The sequence below is a fragment of the Brachionichthys hirsutus genome, chromosome 4 (genome assembly GCF_040956055.1).
Source record: "Brachionichthys hirsutus isolate HB-005 chromosome 4, CSIRO-AGI_Bhir_v1, whole genome shotgun sequence".
NCBI classification, from domain to species: Eukaryota; Metazoa; Chordata; class Actinopteri; order Lophiiformes; family Brachionichthyidae; genus Brachionichthys; species Brachionichthys hirsutus.
Window position 1 is genome coordinate 9,630,259 of NC_090900.1, and position 21,548 is coordinate 9,651,806.

Genomic DNA, 21,548 nt, shown 5'->3' on the forward strand with positions numbered 1-21,548 from the left:
AGTGGAGAGAGTCTTCCTCCCATGCAAGGAGGTGACCCCACAGACCATTGGATTAGATCCACCAAGGTGCGTCTGTCGCCAGTGCGACCCACTGGTCCGTTGCCTGCTCTGGAGAAGAGCTTCGCAACAGCCACTTTGAGGGCAGCTAATAGGATTGACAGGGATTGTTTGGATTATACTGTGCTAGCTGGGAAGAGGCCCGGAGAGAGATTCCACAGGAACCTGAGTGACAGCCGACTTCTGGAGAACATGGGCTCGGACAGCGCCTCTGTCAACTCCATGAGGTCCACCTACAGTGTGCTTAGCCCCATCAGACCCCAGGATGTGAGGAACAGGTAGAGTAAACGCGTCAGGCCATGTAAATGATGTATCTGGAGTCATTCTCAGGAAGGAGCTAAGGATGGTTTTATAAAGCTTACTTTTTTCATAGTCAGAAAGCTCTTAGAAGCTCGACTCTTTAAAGGCATTTGGATAAATGTCTGAAGCGACGTAAATCTAGCAAATTGTAGAACTGGATGCAAATGTTTTATCTTTTGTAATAATGGTTCAGCTCGGCACAGCCACATGTGGATTACGCTGTGAATACCATGAGGTGTAAACTGTGCTCCGGATTCAATTACCTTATCTTTATAGTAAATACAAAGTTATTGTGGACTGCCTCTGCAGCGACATTAGCTACAGCATCTTACACTATTGACAAGTGAATTAATACTGATTGTGCTTTGAGCTTAGCGCAGCCAAATTGTAATGTAGTCCTGAAATCTTTACATTCCACTGCACTCACCTTCAAGAGAAAGAGGTGATGTGAGCGTTGTGAGGGATTAAACAGGATGACAGGAGGTGCTTGTTCAGTAGGAAAAGCATCTCGAGTCTGTGCCGTAGAAAAATGTCATAGTTTTAATTCCGAATGATTCCAATCTCAGAGATCAGCTTTGCTTTTCCGCTGAACTGACTTAATCCTGCAAGGTAAATTGCTAGTTTTCCTTTCCATTCTCAAGGAGCTTTCTGGAGGGCAGTGTGCTGGGAAGTGGTGCCCTGCTTGGAGCCGAGGAGCTGGACCGCTACTTCCCCAACAGGAGAGTGGGCATCTATGTAATCACGTGGAACATGCAGGGAGAGAAGGTAGGAGGAAAGCATAGCTCTGCAGTGTGTCTGCAGTCTGCATCTCGTCACTACCTGCAGAGGTTCAGCAATCAACGGAACTGTGTCCTCTTCAGGGGCTTCCAGGCGACATAGATGATCTGCTCCTTCCAACCGACTCTGAATTTGCACAAGATTTTTACATTATTGGGGTCCAGGAGGGCTGTCCTGACAGGTACATTAGGTTGCTTGATTTTATAGTCGCATGAAAAAAAGAATAATGATGATTGATTACTTTATCAGGGGTGTGAAGAAGCTTATTTTATTACGTATGCGACTGTTTGTAGGCGAGAGTGGGAGACCCGTCTTCAGGAGACATTGGGACCCTACTACGTCATGCTATATGCGGCATCACATGGTGTTTTATATCTCAGTGTATTTGTTCGACGAGATCTCATCTGGTTCTGCTCAGGTCAGTTTCTGTGTCCATAATACTGGAAATGTATACCATGTGAGGTAATAAGATGTGGAGACAGGAGACAAGGTTATAATTGGGTGTGGAAAGAGTCATTCACAAGCTGGATGTGAAAGGTTCTCCAGACATGATTGCATTCCTGAGTCTATGAAAGTTATTGCTGCCTGGGCTCAGGAACGCTTTGTAGTACTGCGTGTGTCAACGCTAGATCTAAGCTGTTATACCATTTGCTCTGTTGACCTGCAGAGGTGGAGCATGCCACGGTGACAACCAGGATCATTTCTCAAATCAAGACCAAAGGCGCTGTGGGAATTGCCTTAACCTTTTTTGGCACGTCATTCCTCTTCATTACATCCCACTTCACCTGTGAGTCAGAGAAGGTTTCCTCAGAGACTGGGTGCAGTTTCGTACTAAAATGCATTTGTTGCTGTCATATCTGGAGAAGAAACTGGAGTCTTATCATTTATGCTTAATTACCATATGTACATCTATTCTTTGAAATGTTTACACTCACTTATTCATCTGTTTTGTGTCGCATTTCTGCAGCGTTTGCAGCTAGATAGTCTCGCATGTTTCTCATGTGTTCTGTTCTTATTTCCAGCTGGAGATGCCAAGGTTTATGAAAGAGTTCTCGATTACAACAAGATCATCGAGGCTTTAGCGCTTCCAAAATGCCTTCCAGACACCAACCCTTACCGCTCCACAACGTGTAAGAGACTTTCATTTTGAGTTGTGTGAATGGCGGTGGAAATCACGACCAGTAGGAGGGTATTGCTGCTCCATTCCGACCTAGACAATAGTATATAATTATTCACATTATAAGAGTCCCTGCAATGATAAAGTTAATTTCAAGGTCAATGCATCTTCAAACAAGGTGTTCCTTTTACTGTAGTCAGGCAAAGTTACAAACAATGTTTAAACCTAATTCTATCAACAAGTTTACCCACTTTTTCAATATTTAAATAAGATGAACAGGTGTATATATAATACATATATTAATATACTGGAAGTTTATAGACGGTATCAGCGTCTGAACAGATGGCTTCCCCTTTGTCTCAGAAGATATTGGTGTGGTATTTAGAATCCATTTTGCCTTTCTCAGCTAGTAAATACATAATGAAATCATTTTATGCTTCTAGCTGACGTTACTACGAGATTCGACCAAGTCTTTTGGTTTGGAGATTTCAACTTTCGACTAAGTAAAGACCGAGTTGAAGTAGAAACCATCATGAACAACACAGCCGGTGGTGATATGGGCCCACTGTTGGAGCACGACCAACTCTCCAAGGAGATGAACGATGGTATGCCAACAAAATGTTGTATTAGTATACTTTTGCGTATCCTTTATCTTGCTAATGTGCTGCTTCCCTCACAAGGTTCAATCTTCAAAGGCTTCCGAGAGGCACCGATACACTTCCGTCCGACGTACAAGTTTGACATCGGTTGTGATATTTACGACACTACTTCTAAACAGAGAACGCCTTCATACACAGTAAGACCAAACAGAAAAGGTCCACATATGTGACTCAGGATTATCAGATACACCGTTAAGATAGTCCTCTGATTACAAATGCAACTGACCTGGGCAGTCAGTTAGCATCATGTGGCTCTCAACTGGGTTGAATTTCTTTGTTTGTGCTCACAGGACAGGATCTTGTTCAGGAGCAGGCAGACAGATGGCATACAAGTGCTCAGGTACACCAGCTGCCCCAGCATCAAGACCTCAGACCACCGGCCCGTTATTGGTGTCTTCCAGATCAAAGTCAGGCCAGGCAGAGACAAGTAAGTCCCAGTTCCATCCAAAAACACACTTTCAAACAGTTGTTGCGGAAGCGTGCAACAATATAAACAGGCAGGACGCAGAGAATTTGTTAAGTTGACATTTTTATTTGGGATCGAGTTTGCCATGACTCGCTGAAACACCTGGAGAAAGGGAGGCAGCATCATGAAGATGATCAGGACTGAAGAAGTGACAAGCTATTAACATTTATCACACACCAAACTGCAATATTAAACGAGCCAACTGGTGATATCAACATGTAAACAATCCTCACAATGCATGGAGGGTTCGACCCAAAATCTAGCACCCTGAAACTCAACAAGTAACGAACGGAGGAAGCCTTGAATTTCCCTTTGGGATTAATGAAGTATTTTGAATCTGAATATTATTAATTATACATGAATAAGTTGAGCAAAAGGACCTGATATTGCATCTATAGATCAATCGAGGCAGGAGTGCACCATGGCTGATATGACCACGAGGCGCAGATAGTGCAAAATGCCTCAGAGACAGTCCAGCTCATAGTAACAGCGTTTAAGATGAAAGCTGGGACATTATACATGGAGAGGTATGACCAGGTGTTTGGTATAAACACCTGCTGCATGTGGATTAGAAATCCAGACGGCCAGCATACATCTATGTACTGGACGTATACATATCTATAATTTATCATTAACACAAGTCTTCTTTTTGCTTGTGCTGTTTAGTATTCCCCTGGGAGCCGGGCAGTTTGACCGAGGCTTGTACTTGGAAGGCATCAGGAGGAGAATCACCAGGGAGCTGAAGAGGAGGGAGGCCACGAAGAACCAAAGTAGCAGTACTGTCTGCACCATCTCCTAAAACCTTTTGACCTTTATTTATTCATCCTCTACTCAAAGTGAGACAGTAGGGGACTCCCATTGTGGCTTACTTTGCAGCCACACGCCACTATAAACCAAACTTTCAAATCTTTGTGCAAATACATCCATCCACTTTTTTTGTAGATATTAAAACAAACCAAGAACTACAATTTTTTACATTTTTCTGAATGCTACATCAGTGTCTAAATATATTTTTAAATGTCATGTCATCAAAAAGCTTACCATACACAAAAGCATTTTGTACCACTTTTAATACTCTACAATTAAGGTTGATTTGCACTTGGATTTTGCCCTGAACTGAGATGCATCCTGACAGAACAGTTCAAACATATCATTGGAGATCTGTAACACCTAATGTTGGATTTTTTGCAGATTTAATATGCATTTACACATAGAACTCTTCCCAAGAAACAGATGGAGCCTTTTTCTTTACATTAACATGTCGCTACTTTAATTAGACCAAACGATCCTTTGTATCAGACTGTAACTGAAAGCCTTACCTCTCACCTTGCTGCTGTGTAGCCTCATAAATTGTACATGTACTGTGTACTACATTACTGGGCGATCTGCTCAATAAGTGCCTGTGAGTGTCATTTTCATATATAATAAACATTAAAACATGTTTGTTGGCTAGATTTTGATCATCACAGTGCAATGCAAGACCCATAAAATATATTGTAGTCACATTTATTCATCAGTGGATGCACAGTTTAACATTCACCATACTCGGAAGCCACGTCACTTCTGGTAAAAACAAACTGGGTAAACGGTGTGTCACATTGAGCCTTTAAATTCAACCAACCACAGAAGACGAGTGTTATGGTACTCTTGAAAGCACTTCATTGTTTTTGTTTGGGGAAGTAGATGAGAAGATCGGAGCCACTCAGCAGTACTGATCATTCCAATCCACGAGAAATCAAATAAAGATGTTTCTCAAAGTTAAACTAGTATGTGCTCCTGTGTTGAAATGTCATTCAGTCAAACAAGGTCAGGACTAGAGTAATTAAATTGGGGCATTAATAACATTTGGCGTTGGGAGTGAATAGTCCCTTTAAAGCCAAACTCCTTAAACCATAAACAGTTAAATATGGCTTCATGTCCACAGACGATAAATACAAAAGACTACAGTTAAATGTAGACACTGTTGAGTAAAATGTGATCGTTTTAAAATCCCAACTCTTCTCTCAGGAATATGCAGGATTGCCCCACCCCAGCGTGAACTGTGTCGAGTTCCACCGTGGGAGGGAACACTACTGTAATCCTGCAGTCTGCTTCATTTACAGTGGCGTTTGTCAGAGATGATAAACCCGATGGCCACGCGGCCTATCGGAAGAGGCGGTACATGCGGGGCAGACGTCCATCCTTGCTGGACAGGGCGGCTTGGATCTGTTCGTAAGAGGGTAGTTCTGTCAGGTCGCCCAGAGCCGCTACCGCAGGCTTGCTGCGCAGCATCTTGGTGGTTACTCTCTTAATGTCGCTGGCTGTCACACTGCCTGGAAAATGTGTTGGTAAATCACAAGATCAATTAATTATCATTCAATTTAAAATGAGTTTGAATCACTACTTACTTATTAGATCACACAGTTCATGTGGCAGCTTCCTCCTTCCCGTGGAGAGAACCTGGCGGCCAACATCTTCAAAAATAACTGGCCGCGACTCGAGGTTCATCATCAGCATGGACTTGAGCTGAGTCTTGGCCCTCTCCAGCTCCATCTGGAGGTACAGGGAAAACCGTACAATAGTACTCACCTTTATTGTCCTTCTACAGTGATGAATATTACTGAGTCTGTCCCGATGGTGAAACAGACACTACCTCTCCTGCATTTCCAGCCATCTGATTGAACTCTCTGGTTATTATCTCCACCATCTCCCGCACCTGTGGATGAATGCATGCAGTCATTCACACAAGGAAGCCATTTTGGAAAACAGAGCATGCTCAAGTTACAGTGAAATATTTGAACCCTGCCGTCCTGAGCTTGTACCGACCTGTCTCGGGTCTGAACTGGCATGGATGCACAGCAGACCACTGTCCTCATAGCTATGGTGGTAGGCGGTGGCATTGTACATCCAATGGTGCCTACAGCAGACAATACGTTTAGTGAAATAAAAATAACCAATGGGGTAATGTTTTATCAGTGCTTGATTACATGCTAAAACGATGCTGATTGTTGGTTTGAGAGGCGTTCACCTGTTAAGTACATTCAGGTACAGGCGAGTGAACATGCCTTTCCCAGGTCCTCCTGCAGAAAACGAGCCACCTCCACCCATCATCATGTTGAGCACTGCGAATGGGATGAAATCATCCTCCTGAAAATGCAAAATAGTTTTGGGTGTGGTGGCTGCTGTTAACATATCAGCTACCTGTTCGGAGATCGTCCGAGACAGCAGCCCCGGCAAACACTCACCAGGAAGGAGCAGCTCTCCAGGCCGATCATGATGTGGGTGAGCTCTGGGATCGGGGTTGGACCGAGACTCACTTCTGACATGTCCTTCTCCAGCTGACACATGAAAACATGATGATATCATCAAACACAAAGACAATTCCAAACCACTTCTTTTCCGCCACCATTTTACAACTTAAAATGTCACATGAAGAGGCATTTTTGGAGAAATGATCTGAACAACTTTGTATCAATAATACCAAGAACTCACCTTGACAATGCCTCCAGTGTACTGCGCGACAGAGAGGTCAACGTTGGCTGGGGAAGCTGCTCCCCACACCGGCTTCACATTCAGCAGGTACTTCCTGGCACATTCAACCAGCTGGTCATGCTCTATGCCGACGCCTGCTAGCACCATCCGCTCAGGACAGTAGTAGTTACGCAGGTAGCTGTGAAGTGTTCCCTTGTCAATCTTGTCTACACTGTCTACAGGACAAAAGCGTGGTAGTCCAACTGTGTTGTCTCGATATGCAGCCTAGAAATAAAGAACAGTTCAAAAATGTTAAAGGTAAAGAAAGCCCCAGTGATCTGGTATAATTTAGCCTGAGATTGATCATTAGGGGACGGAGCTTTAAACATTTCAACTGCAGTTTATTATGTTTTCCAGCCTCAGGTGTTGGTTTTTAGCTTATCAAAAGCACAGAATGACAAAAGGATTGGATAGCTAAAGAAGGGTTGGAAAAAATGATGCTCGGGTTGACGTTCTAATAATGAAGTCATACTTTTTTTAAATTGTTTAAGAAAATATTTAATTGTGGAGAAAGCGTAAAAAAGTAATAATATTTCCATCAAAAATAAGTCACTGTACACATTTTGTACGTTCTACATTTTTAAAGCAAATTTAAGAAAGTGTTACATCTACAGCAGAAAGTCAAACTAATAACAGCATGGATTTCACAGAGAGCTGCTGTTGGAGGGACTCACAGCATGTATCATTTCGGTCAGTAAGGGTTCAGGGTCTGGCCTCATGTTTAGATCTTCTAACTCAAAACGCACCGCCATTTTGGTCATCTCAATCTCTTCATCTGTATGAAAACAATTCAATGTCAGACATTTTGCACCATTTCCATGGATTTCTTATTTGAAATAAACGCAGTACTACCCAGCAGGCGAGGCTGTAGAACGGCATCAGAGAGGAGATTAACCACTGTGTCCAGTCCTTTCACTTCAGCAGACACAGCATACATGGTGGTATCTCTGCGTTTCAAAATAAAAGATGCATCACGCATGCAAAATCCCTTCCATCCATCTCCCACAGCAGATCTAATTGACATATTGAAAGTAGCAACAGACGGAGACATACATCGTACTTAAGACCACACACCTTGATGTTTGGCAGTCACAGATTCCACCATGTTTTTCCAAAGTGAGGAGAATTTCATCTTTACTCCCATACTGAGCTGTGGACTAAAGATACAAAGAAATTGCTCAACATTCCTTCCCACAGCTCAATATTTTGTTCTGTGGTATTTATATTTATATTATTTATCACTCACACAAAAGGAAAGTTTCTCTACAAAGTGTGCTATTCCACTTGGGTACTTTGCTTCATGTCTGGATCCAGAATTTACTAAAACTGAAAATAAGGAACACAAAACGAACACAAAAATGTAGCCAGGTCCTAAAAGATGTGCAAATACTCAAGATTTGTATTTCACTGTTCCAACTTACTTCCAACTGTGCAGAACTGACCGAACTTGTTTTGGGAAGCAACCTTTAGCCCATTTTCTAGTGTAGTGATTTTTGTTTCATATTTTTCCTGAGCATCCACCGATGCAAACACTGGCGTGGGGATCCCCGGCAGTGGTGAGCAGAGAGAGACATTTGGGTAACCGCCGCCACTGCTGTACTTTCTGTAAGCTGCAACGCCAAATCTTTGAGAACAAAGCAATAATTATTTCACCTCTTCCAAAGAGGCCAGATATGAAAACAGCATATAAATATTTAATTTGGAAAAAAAGTAATTATAACCCAGTACACCAGTTTTCCTACGCTTCCCTATTGATTTACATTGGTAATTTACCTTATGCTTAAAATTAAAGAAAACTGGTATTCAATAATTAATGAATAAATAGCATTAAGTAACAAGGAAAAGTATTTGAAATAATATTATGTTCTATTCTTATTCTACGTCTTATTGTTGGTAGCGATAAGGCTAGATAACAATGGGTGATGTGCTGCTACTAGTCAAAGCTTCATCAGGTCTCTGAATTCGAGTGGAGGGATGTATCAATTAATCACAAATATATTGCATCATTCAACATTTACGGTGGTAAAGAACGTTGTTACGCACAAACAAAAATCTCTCTAATGCTCATTTAGGTTGAGAGCTGGTGAGTACTACAGCATATATATTATTATGGTCATCTGGAGACAAAGCTGTTAACGAATTCGTCCAGACAGCTTGAAAAAGAGTCTAATCACCATCCAAAATGTGCTTTACAGCATTCACCGCTTCACTCATGATGTAGTTCTGGCCAATCACGCTAACAGGCTAATTTTGGGTGATAAAGACCCACCAAAGTTATGACGTAACTAAGCCTGGCAGTGGAATGACATAAACATAGTGCGCATATTAATGGTGTCGTTTCTCTGAACTTAAACTGCATCCGGCAACAATATTGTAAACACATAATACCTTTGAACACAACGCCAACTTCTACACTTTGACATGTGCGTCGCCATCTTGGATCCACTGCGACCAGAAGTGACCCGGATGTTAATGTTGACGAAACATCCCCCACCCCCTTTTTTAATGATAACATAACTTTATTTAAAACTCCTAGCAAACAAATATACATGTTGCGAATACAGTATACGCAACATACTATGGCGACACCACATCCTACCTGTGCCGATCTCAATATGGTTATCATAGCCTACCTGATGTCCCTTATGTCAGTAAAGGAACGGTATCAATCAATATTATACGTATTATGTGTATTATATTATCTTCTATCTAATTTTGACATGTTTGCTTTATTTATTTATTGTTGAACTTGTTGAAATGACAATAAAGACCTATTCTATTCTATGACTGATTGACCATGATTCATTCTGAGGATATTGGATATTCTGCAATCTGTACATCCAAACCAATCATCGTTCTTCATATACTATCATACACTGTTGGAATACAGTAATATATAGAATACAGAAATTATTTTGGGATATATATAGAACATATCTATCTATTTATCTATCATTATGTCCAACCTTTATTACTGAGTCAAAACATATTCTTTTGCTACAATTACAATGAAGTTTGCACGATTTGAGATTACTGTATACGTATAAAGACCGTCTGTATTTAAATGTAATACATTTATTTTTCTATTACCGGTATATGTTTTTTGGATCAAGGCCATTGGAGATTATATGTTAAATGAGTCTTCTGCCATTTATTCCCTGATATCTATCATAGAGAATTTTTTATCATGAGAATAGAATAGCATGAAATACATTTTAAAGTAATATCCAACATATAGAATTATGCACAACACAATATATTTAATACCAATATTTTTTCATTGTAAGTAGTCAAATAACTAACACATATTATTTAACCTTTTATTGACTGTCATCCATACTGGTCATAATTTAGAAACTCTCCATGGAGTCAGATGGTATTACCATTAAAAAGGAAAACAAAAGATAAAACAACAATGATGGTTAAATAAAGTATAGTGTTGAAAACATAGTGGATGAAAGCAGCACCTACTCAAATGTTCAATATATGTCTCCATTTTAGACTCAAATTCAAAACCGAACAATCGATTCTTTAGAGTGGTAAGCAGGCCTAGAGCTTTTAGCTACTTATTGCTGAATCAATGTTGACACAGAAATAGACGAGATCTCTAATTAAATTACTCTCTGTCTGAGTTTCAAACAATCTGGCGCTGCAGATGGATTAGACAGGATATTTGACAAGAGGACACAGGACGAACTTGTTTGTGACAATTTTTAGTACGGTACTTACTTCTACAATGTTCTCAATCCTCCAAGTCACCACAGTTTTGTGGCTGGCTCCTCTGCTTTCAGCCAGCAGCTATGCCTACGAGCTGCAAGACACCATCCAGACTCTGAAAGAGGAACACCTCCACCTGCAGCAGCAGCTGGAGAACCTCACTCACATTGTGGTTCTGTTTATTAGCATTTGTCTTGCTGTTTTCAGGCATTAGCGCTGACACTCACCAAATGTTAAAGCAAGCTGTCTGTTTGACTGAGCTCCATGGAGCTGCTTGGCCTATCTTCATCACTCCGGTCTTCCTCCTCCTCACATCCTTCATCTCTGTGGTTGTGATTCATCTCTAAAACACCAACGCTCATCTCATTATATCTAGACATTAGACACCCCATAGATTTTTAGTGTTCCTAAATGTAATAATGTATTTATTGCTTCAAAATATTTGTAAAATCTTTGTGTTTTCTTTTTCTACATCATGTATTAAAATATTTTCTGAACAAATCTCTTACATCCCTTTATGTTTCTTTTTAAACATCAAAAATAATAATTTAATAATTAACTAATTATTAATTTGTCTTTCACGTGGAATAGTGGGTAAGACTGTTCCCTCACAGCAAGAATCTTCTGGGTTCGATTCCTTTCTGTGCAGAGTTCGTATGTTCTCCTCGTATCTGCGTGGGTTTTCTCCGGGTTCTCCATCTTCCTCCTATGGGTGAGAGGCGGGCTACATCTCGGACGCGTCGCCAGCACATGCTCTCACACAGATTTGTGAGAACACACAAGTTTCTCCTATTCTGGCGTCTTTATGTTTGATCTTGTCCTGAATCCAACACTGTTACATTTTGCCTGAGAAAAGAGAACGTGAGGAAAGTTGATATGGTGAATTTGTTAGCAATGGATACTTTTATTTACACATCAAGCAGTTTGTATGTGGCATTATAATTTACTTAAAGTAATATTGAAGGTTGAGGTTTAGGAAATCTATTTGATGTGTGTGTGTGTGAGAGAGAGAGAGAGAGAGAGAGAGAGAGAGAGAGAGGTTGTCTGCTTCCAGCTCTTCTCAGCTGGAGGCTCATTGAATGCATCGGTAGAACGGAGGTTCTGCAGAGGCTGCGGCGGAGACAAAGGGATTGATTTCAAGCCTTGGACATGTGTGGAATAAGTATCTTTTCTTTGCAAAACAAGCAGTTAATTTAGTGTTACAATAATTTGCAATGTGCTAATGCCTAAATGACTATTTATTGAAGGTTTATGATTCATTCATATTAAAATTACTTCATATTAGCAGTAATAATAATGTTAATTATATTTGTTTCTCTTTATACTTGATTTATTTTGTCTATAAGCTTCAATGCTGATATTATGATGCCATTTTGTAGTAAAAATGAATATCCTCTAGATATAAATCAAACTTATTTTAGTTGGAGATTATATTGACCATCTGCTGTTTATTGTATTGCATTGATTATTAGTATATGTTCTCAAGGAGATTGTTGGATTGTAAAATGTTTTATAGATAACTTTATGGAAATTGTGAAAAGATATTTGGAAATTTTGAAAAAAAAGTGCAGAAGTTAAATGAAAAAAATGACCTGGGTCGTGTCTCTTCATAAAAAATAATGCCAGAACACACAGTATAAAAGCATGTCTTTTGCATAATTTGTCCAATATCCCCATCTATTTACTATTTATTAAGGCAATAAAGGGCCACCTCTTACATGGCCATATTCACAATCATGAAAGCCAACGTGGTCAGGCAGGCAGTTTTTTGTGCAGAGGGCCAGCAACTGATCTTCACAGTACAAAGCTCTGCAGCCTCTTTTCATGTCACTTTCATTTAATGAAGGGGCACATTGCAAGCTCTATAAAGTGGTGGGACCAATTCAAGGGACAAAAAAGGACAAAGCTGACCTTGCTGTGGTGCTACAGATAGATAGAAATGAGGTTAAATGAAAAGGGCCCTGCCCTTTCCATGTTTCCATTTTGCTCTGCTTGCTTTGATAGCAAGTGAGACAGACTGACAAAGAGAGAGAAAGACGGGCAATCTGCTGAATATGTTTGTTATTAACTGATCAAAAGTAAAACTACACAAACATCAATTCAGGGGTGTTTGCTGAGCAGGATGGTTCGAGATGCAGGGATGGTGTGGTGAGTGTTAACGGGAGATTAAATCACTGAAGAATGCCACTGAAACATTTACAATTCTTCCATCACTCTGCTAAAATCAAAGCAATAAAATGACCGACTACATCCAAACACAATCAGATAGCTTAAGTGCTATTTTAGTTTTGCTGATTGATTTTTTTTAAATTATTATTTTGTTTAGATTATTTCTTTATTTACAATAAAAAAGTAGTTTGCATGTGATTGTTTAAATTTTAACAACGTAGCAAGTCATTACTGCATAGTTAAATTGTGTAATGTTAGCACTTTGGACTCCGAATCCAGTGATCGGAGTTCAATTCTTAGTGGGTCAAAGTGGTGGTGTGGGCAAAGCCAAGGTGCCCTCGAGCAAGGCATCAGACGCCCTCAGACTTCTCCCACCACTGGATCACTCAACATTCGCTCTGCTTACATGTGTGTAATGTACATGTGTTCAAAAATGTAAAACAATTTTCCTATAGGGATCATTTAAGTAATAATAATAATTATTTACTAATATTTGTTTGTTTGTGCATGTAAAGTTCAAAACAAATTTATAGTGAGTTTTAATGGAAAACTTGTTTGACTGTCAGTCAATTTATTGATATACATATGTATTTCAAATAAATAATCAGTGTGTAATATATTGAAGTAACATAACATATTTGATAATTTATTGCTTTTGACTTGATGAACAAGATTAACCCTGGAAAGCAACGATATGTAAGGTGCTTTTCAGCATGCAGGAATGCTTTAGTGTGATATCTTACACTTTACTACATTGTTTAGGACATGCTCCAGGTGACTTATGGGCAATTGGCTATTAATGATACACTATGTCAGTATGCAGCAACAGATTAAGTTGAGTGAATTAACCTCTAATAATGTATTTTATGATTAAACACTTTCCTACCAGACACCATGGATGAAGCTGCACGGCCATTTCCTCATGCTTCCCAGGGTGCACTGCAGTAGGATACGTTATTTGTGTCTCCATCCTGCTGCTCACACAGATGGATTCCCATCTCTATTTACTCATCCTGTCCAGCGTGGCAGTCTCATTCCAGCTCGGTGAGTTGTGAGAAAGCACTCAGACAATTCAAGCATATAAAATGACTAATAACGTTAATGTTGTACATTCAAATAAATCTTTTTGTAAAAATGCCATAACCACCAATATTATCACCTCGAGAATGTATGTTCCAAGAATTAAAAATATTATGCTAACTTGTCAGTGGTAAATTTAGGAGCTTTCAAGGTCTCATATATCCTTTTTTATTTATTTATACAAGTTATTATGTATGACAAGATCTTTTTTTGGGAAGTTCTACAGCGGTTCTTATCGAAGGTGTATTGAGAGTAATTTTCCAAATCTTATCGTTCAAACAAGAAAATAGTAACTTCATGCAACTCCAAGCACATCTACTGTATTTCCAACCTGAAGCATGATTAAAAACAGCTGTTAGGGGATGTAGATTTGATATAAAAACACTTCATATTTAAGAAGTGGTTTCTGATGGAAACTCAATATAATAAAGAAGAACTTTTGCGTTTTTGACTGTAACTGTAGTGAAATAAAAGTAGAGTATATAGAGTATATAATAGAGTAGGAACATAAGCGAAACAAAAATGGATCTTTCAATTAAAAGGTGTAAAAACAACAACAACTCATATTTGTACAATGAGCTTCAATAATCATCTTCCAGATTTGGAGGATGTTTTCTTCAACCCCCAGGACCAGACAGTGAGAGAAGGTGAGGGAGTTTTCTTCCAGTGTGTGTCAGGTGAAAGTTCACCTCCTGCAAGCATCACCTGGCTTAAAGATGGAACACTGGTCACAAGAGCAAGGCAGATTCAGGTGAGCACGGCGACTGCTGATCTATTTCCAAAGGGGGGGTAGTGCTTTAATAGCCAAACAAACAAGTCAAGAGAGAATGACCCTTGATTCAGTACACGCTGTAATAGTTCTAAAATAAAAGGCTGCAAAAGGCATTCAGGTAGAACTTGTTATCTGAGTCAGCCTTTTGGTCAGCAATTTATCTTAAAATTGGAATTAAGGAGGTGTTAAAAATAAAAAACAAGCAACCTCTGAAACGACATTTTAAGATGGGACTAAGAGAGGAGCTGCTTTACGCTCCTTTTAAGTTAGACCATGAAATCTACAGCTTCTGTGGAGAATCCAGTTTTCAACCTGAGTTGTTGGGTGAGTTGGCAAAGTTCAGTTGAGCTCAAAAGCTTCAGGGTGCAAAATGAAACAAAACACTAATCCTTGCTACTCCATGTAACTTAATGAAGTATAGAAGAAAATGAATTCTTGATGTACCAACTACTATTCCAAATAATACCTATTTGACCAAAAGGTATTACCATACTGTATGCTGCAAACTGTGTTCCTGTTCAGGGAGCGTACGGAGGCGGTGACGAGAGGAAGACCTCAGGCACCTTGCATATTTTCAACACAATATTAGAAGACGATGGAACGTACATTTGTGTCACGCATAATGCTTTACTGAACATCAGCAAGAGGAGCAGGCCAGCCAAGCTAACTGTGCAAGGTGAATTTATGGTTCTTATTCCTGAGCAATCTCACAATCTTCATTTTTACTTTGCTAATTTTAATTTTTTATTCTTTAGAGCCTTAACATCTTCAAACATTGGCACCTACATTGCAGGGGTCCCTAAAAGGCTGCAGATCACTGAGGCTCCCGACAACATCACGGTTCTTGTGGGAACAGAGGTCTCCATGCGCTGCACTGTCTATGGCTTCCCTGTTCCCATGGTGCACTGGTTCAAAGACAACGGCCTGCTGAAAGGCCGCTCGACCTCATTCAGCCTCCACAACAATGGACAGCTGCTCACATTCAGGTGGGACAAGCGGAATATTAATTGTTGCTGTTGGTTGTTCTGTAAATTATTGATCAATCAGATACTGTAGAAATCGGTTGTAGCTTGATAATTTAAACTTGTTTTAATTTTCAAGTCTGACAGTAGAGACATGCGCCACACAGTAGCTGCAGCAGAATGCATTGCTCCACTGACACCATGTTAATTTATTACTTGTTTATGAAGTGCTCTCATTGGCTCTACACCATCATCTCTCAGTCTGACATAAGATAACATTGAGTGCTTTTTCCTGGGATGAGGGTTTGTCAGCTCTGCATGAGTCATAGTACTTTGTTAGTCCAGTTTTCTGGTCTTATTTCTGACTGTTTTCAGAAATGTGACCAAGGAGGATGAAGGCTTTTATCACTGTGAAGCATCCAACCAAAAAGAGACAATCCAGTCACGGTCAGCCTACCTTCTTCCAGCCGGTACTGTATGCACTAATCCAGATGTTTTAATGCTGCATGGGCTCATCCTTCCTTGGCTCTCTTGCTTTCATCAGAAGGATGCCTGAAGCAGTATTCCGTTTCCGTACCTTCAACGCATTAATCATGTAACTGATCTATTAAATAAAGTTCATGTTAATTATAAAACCATTATGTTTGTCTTCAAGAATAGTGTTCAAAAATCTTCTTATCCTCGAAAAACAATTTGATGTTTTCAAAAGTTTGTATTCTGGATTTCTAAACTGAGCACTTTAAGCCCAGTAGCCTCAAAAGAGGAATCAGACTTTGTAAAGTCTAGTTCCCCTTGTGTAAACTCAAATGGGTTTTTGTCTTTCTGTTTGGTCCTGTGATAAATTGGCGACTTGTCCAGGGTGTACCTCCCTTCTCAGGTATAACCAACTGGGATAGGTACCAGCATAGCCCCTGAGTCCTGACCAGGATTTGGATAAGCGATTGAAGATGTGACGATTACAATTGTCTCAGATGGATGAGTGGATGAATGTATGGATGAATGGATGAATGAATGAAATGCCTAGTTGATTCTTGCAGCACAATGGGAAGCAGACAGGAATAATGCTCCTAGATTTAAATAATGGACATCGTTGTGTTGCTAGAGATGGACTGGGTTTTCATCCAGAATCCCACAAACATGACAGTGAATAAAGGAGAAAACGTTACAGTCGCCTGCCGACCACCGTACAGCAGACCAGAAGCCCAGGTGTCCTGGTTTAAAAACAACCAACCTCTCATCCCCACAGCTTCTATAACTGTGTTGCAAAACGGAGACCTATTCATCCACAGGTGTGTGCAGCATATAAACTCTGGGCATGCAGTAAAGACCATTAGATGCTGATGTGAAAAGTGCATTTCTGGCTTGTATTTGTGTGATGCAGTTTAATGGCAGAGTGTTTGTGATAGATTTGTGTGTTTGTTGTTTTATTTGTAAAGCATTGTGATACAATGTAGGTACATAAATTAATAGTCAGACTTACAGAAAAATAAATAAACTGTTCACATATATTTAACCTGTATAGATTTTGTTTGTGTATACATAGTGTAATGACAGGGGGTGCCAAACCATTATAACTTGCCTCTAATAATGCTGTGCATAATATTAATGTTCAGGGAAATCCCTTGTTTATACTCTTGAAGGTTTCCACAGCCGTGTTCTTTGACATGTTCTCCGCAGTGTACAGGAGCATGACAGTGGGAGCTACTTCTGCAGGGCATCCAACATCCACCTGCAAAGGTTTCTCACCTCTAGAAGAGCAGTGATAACTGTGCTCGGTATGGCAATAGAAACTGCCTGCTGAAGTACATTTATGTACTTTATGTAAATGTATAATAATTGCTCCTCTTCGCAGGCCCTCCATCAGCTCAACTGTGGCCCCAGACTTTGACAGTGCCCCCGGGTGCTCGGGTTCTGCTGCAGTGCCAGGTGTCAGGGCATCCTCCCCCCACCATCACCTGGGTGAAGAGAGGACACTCAAAGCAGACTGGAGGCAAATTTTCTTCAGGGCAAGTTTCTGTGTTGAGATTTTTCAAGAATGATGGTTAATATAATTTTGCAAGTTACCTTCATAGCATATGATCTATTAATATGAATCTTTCTCACACAGATTGAGAAAGGCAACACTCTACATCCAGTCAGCCAGGAAATACGACGAGGGACTGTATGTGTGTGTGGCCTCCAACACACTGGGCCAAAGCCAAAACGCCTCACTGCTGAGGGTTGCTGGTAAACTTTACATAACCGAATGATGAAGTAATGCAAAACTCTAATCAACAATTCTGTCCAAATAAAGAAACTGCATTTATGTTGCGCTTAATTGTTTCAAACAAAATAACACTCGAAGGAAGATAGAAATAGTTGAAATGCCATTGCTGTTGAAGACAAGTTTTATGTAAAGAGATACACAAACTGTGCACACACGGGCCACTTGGGCTTCACCATGGTTTGACATTGGAGGCAGAAATAGAAGTAAACAATCCAGCTTTAATAGTCAATATTTAAAATACCTTAATTATTAATCAACAGTGTTTGAGTGAGAATGGGGAAAATGTATTTAGTACTTGTGGAAGCAAATAAAGTCAAATAAAGTTATCAACATTTTTCAACATTGTCCAACAGTTTCTGAATCAAACACTTAATTAATTAATCGAGAAAACAGGCCCAAAGCAATAACACGTGATGCAAAATTGCTTCTTTGCTCAAAATGGTTGCCAAAACTATTCAAAGTAATAAATCACTATATTTCAGACAATATAAATTTAATATATTTTTTTCATTTCTGCATGCGGTGCAGAATATGACTCAATATGGTGTCACTCTTTCGTCCTCAGTCAGTCCCATCATAGTGACCTTCGCAGGCCAGGTGAGATGCGGGATTGGGGCCACAGCAGTCCTGCCCTGCAGGGCTGTGGGGATTCTGCCCATCACATATAGCTGGACCAGGGAAAGAGCAGAGACACAGTCCCCCATCACTCCCACTGAAGACAAACACATTGATGGTGAGTTTAAGTGTGACTAGACATTTTGCTTTAATTTCTCAGCATGCTTTTTTTCCCACCAGGGACTCATTAAAACCTTTTTCAGTTGTGAAACAACTGATGTTATCAAGAGCATTCGAATCACATATTCAGAATTTAATGAGGAAAAATCTCAACTGGGTTTCAATTCTCTGTGATTTATGCTTTATCTTATCAATCATGCAGAAAATGGAACTCTGCACATTCCCAATGTGCAGCACTATCATGAAGGGGAATATTACTGTACTGCTGAGAATCGAGCAGGGCGACATCAGAGACTTACCATCCTCACGGTCACAGGTCAGCCGACATATACCACCTGTAGTCATAGATAAAAAACAAACAAGTAATATGTTGTTTATTTTTACAATACTTTCTCAGAGTTGGTATTTGTGTATTTGTGGATTAGTTTAATAACATTTTTACAGGTACTTTCAGGTTTGGGCTATGAGAATAATGTACATTGAGGCTTTGTCGTGTACTCAATAATATTCCATAATGAACTACAATCACTCGGCCTGTACACACGTGCTGTTTTTCACACTGTCCCCTGTCCTAAGCTGAACATCAACATGGTGATAAAAGCAATCAGAAAAGACCTTTGTCTGCAGTGAGTATTGACTGATGTGAAAATTCCGGTTTGAGTGGCGAGAGTGCTTTACTTGCAGATCTGTCTGGAGACTGTCATTTTCATGCTTGGTCTCTGTCAAGAATCAATGAATTATTCTTGAGCTTTTGTAACTTCACATGCAGAGTTTCCATTTTCAATATGTAACTTCATTGCTCTGACATTTGTGTCCTGTTACCTGCTTCGTACGTATTTTGTGGCTGCCGATTGTGTCAAAACTCACATATGTCCCATAACTAAGTCATCATTTTAATATTTTCTAGGACACCATCGCTAGCAAAGAGCCAACGGTTTCCCAGTTCAGTGATGCTGTGTCTGGGCAACATCTTAAGAGGACACATGTTCCACATGTTCAGGAACAGCATGATAAGACCACATGTATGAACTTACTACTTGGATTTTCAAACTTCTGACCTTCATTTCTATTGCTTGGGCTATTTATTTATTTATTTGTTTGTCAAACTAAGCTCTTGAAACATCACATTAGATCGAAGTCACTCAACTATGCTATGGTGGAAAACAAACGCTTGTACTATTCTCAGTTATTTTGAAGAGAAAACAAATGTTAAGTATAAAATGTTCAACCCAAACTCAACACAGTGAAAATCATGCATAATCATTAAGAAGCTAAGATGCTGCCATATATTACATAACCTGTCAGAGCGTTAAGTCTAAAAGCTAAATAAAATCCCCAATATGCACGCTAAATTCAAATTAAATTGCTTTATTAACTTATTGTAACACATACTCCATTCAATTAGACTTTATCAAAACATCTTGTGTTTTCTTTCCAGTCTCACCTGTTTAGCCTAATATAAGTGATCATTCAAATAAAATAGTTTTGGCTGTCAAACTGTGTACACTTGTAGTATGGTCAGCCCAGTTTAGCTTTACCCTGTTGCTAGGGGTCAAGGTCAAAGAATCAGGGTCAAAGTCCAGCCACAATCTGGTCAGTGATAAGTCCACATTAAAGCAAATAACATGCACTGAGCAGCATGTTTTTAGTTACTGTGGTAATATGCAGCCATAATTACTTATGCAGCTCCCTCAAAAGATATATACAGTCGTCCCTCGCTACATCGCGGTTCACTTTCCGTGGATATCATGGATTTTCTGCTATATTTTGCGCGATGTATACATTTTCATTATTTTCTTTATTTTATTGATAAAATAAGCATTTTCTAGCCTAATAAAAATAAAACAGTAAAAAGATTGTAAAAAACAAACAAAACAAAAAACAGGTATTACAACACATATACAGTACGTATTGCAACATATAAAATACAGTACCGGTACAGTACTCTATCTGCACTTTGCTCATCCAGTTAGCATCAGCGTGTGTCATTTGCGTTGTGTCTACTTTGCTCTTGTGTTTTTTGTGAAAGTTTCGTTAACGTTTTGAAATATACACTACTGTTACTGCATTAGAATACAAAAGTGTTTCTAGGCGTGTGGGAAAGGGTACTACAGTAAAAGGTGGATTGATAACATAGCAGGGAGGGTTCATAAAGGTAAAAATACAAGTAAAATAATAAATGTGGTGTCAACTGAAAATCTTTGTACGTATACCAATGTGTATGTGCATGCTGGTGTTTGTTGCATTTTGATATGTTTTAGTCGTGTTATTGTTCTCCAAGATAAAGCCATTAGTTTGGCTAAATTGTTATTAGTTTTTCAAAGAAAAGAAGGCATTAACTGTTTTTTAAATCATTTATTTTACTATTTCCAGGCTCTTTATCGCACTGTGATGCTACAACCACATATTCCACATACCACCAGGGGGCAGTGGCTGAGCTAAAGATTCCACAAAGGTCACTTGGCCATCTTTTACAACACAATCTGTATCAGCCAACGACCGTCTCACCCCAGCCATTAACGACTCAGATGCAGTCTCAGACATTCCCACCTCCCTCACGTCAGAACTCCCATTCAGCACAGCTCTACACTCAACTGCCAGTGACTATTGATCCTCTTTCAATTTCAAATAGTCAACCACCATTATCGGCAGTCAGTGGCGTGTTGGGTTTAACGGCTCTGAACCTACCTGCTGAAAGTCAAACCCACTTGACACTGGCTTCGTCACAAGCTAAATTTGACCATCAAATCAGAGATCATCGGGGCACCGACATTCATGGTTGGTCTACAGTCAGTGAAATCACAGAATCTGTCACAGACTCTTTCATGTCTCAACCACTGTCAAAGTTTCCAGCGAGCAGACCCTTTCTTAATCTGGATTCATATCCACTCACCCCATCAGAGAGTCTTGTTGCTCAAACGAAGACGAGTCACGCAGCCGAACAGTCTTCTTCCCCACAAG

The 21,548-nt window shown here is 39.7% G+C and overlaps 2 protein-coding genes across 2 annotated transcripts; one reads left to right on the plus strand and one right to left on the minus strand.

Annotated features, from left to right (window-relative positions):
• The first annotated feature begins 249 nt into the window (after nt 1-249).
• On the plus strand, nt 250-4,175 carry inpp5e (inositol polyphosphate-5-phosphatase E). Its single transcript, XM_068738684.1, has 10 exons — nt 250-335; nt 999-1,122; nt 1,218-1,315; nt 1,428-1,552; nt 1,802-1,921; nt 2,157-2,264; nt 2,695-2,856; nt 2,932-3,047; nt 3,201-3,337; nt 4,043-4,175. The coding sequence occupies exons 1-10, from the start codon at nt 250-252 to the stop codon at nt 4,173-4,175; spliced, it is 1,209 nt and encodes a 402-aa protein (XP_068594785.1).
• Nucleotides 4,176-4,281: 106 nt separating this feature from the next.
• pmpca (peptidase, mitochondrial processing subunit alpha) lies at nt 4,282-9,326 on the minus strand. Its single transcript, XM_068738359.1, has 13 exons — nt 9,275-9,326; nt 8,308-8,510; nt 8,133-8,212; nt 7,961-8,043; nt 7,739-7,833; nt 7,561-7,661; nt 6,848-7,111; nt 6,601-6,693; nt 6,384-6,502; nt 6,182-6,272; nt 6,009-6,071; nt 5,764-5,908; nt 4,282-5,688 (listed from the first exon to the last, which is right to left on the minus strand). The coding sequence occupies exons 1-13, from the start codon at nt 9,319-9,321 to the stop codon at nt 5,519-5,521; spliced, it is 1,554 nt and encodes a 517-aa protein (XP_068594460.1). The 5' UTR covers nt 9,322-9,326; the 3' UTR covers nt 4,282-5,518.
• Nucleotides 9,327-21,548: the final 12,222 nt, after the last annotated feature.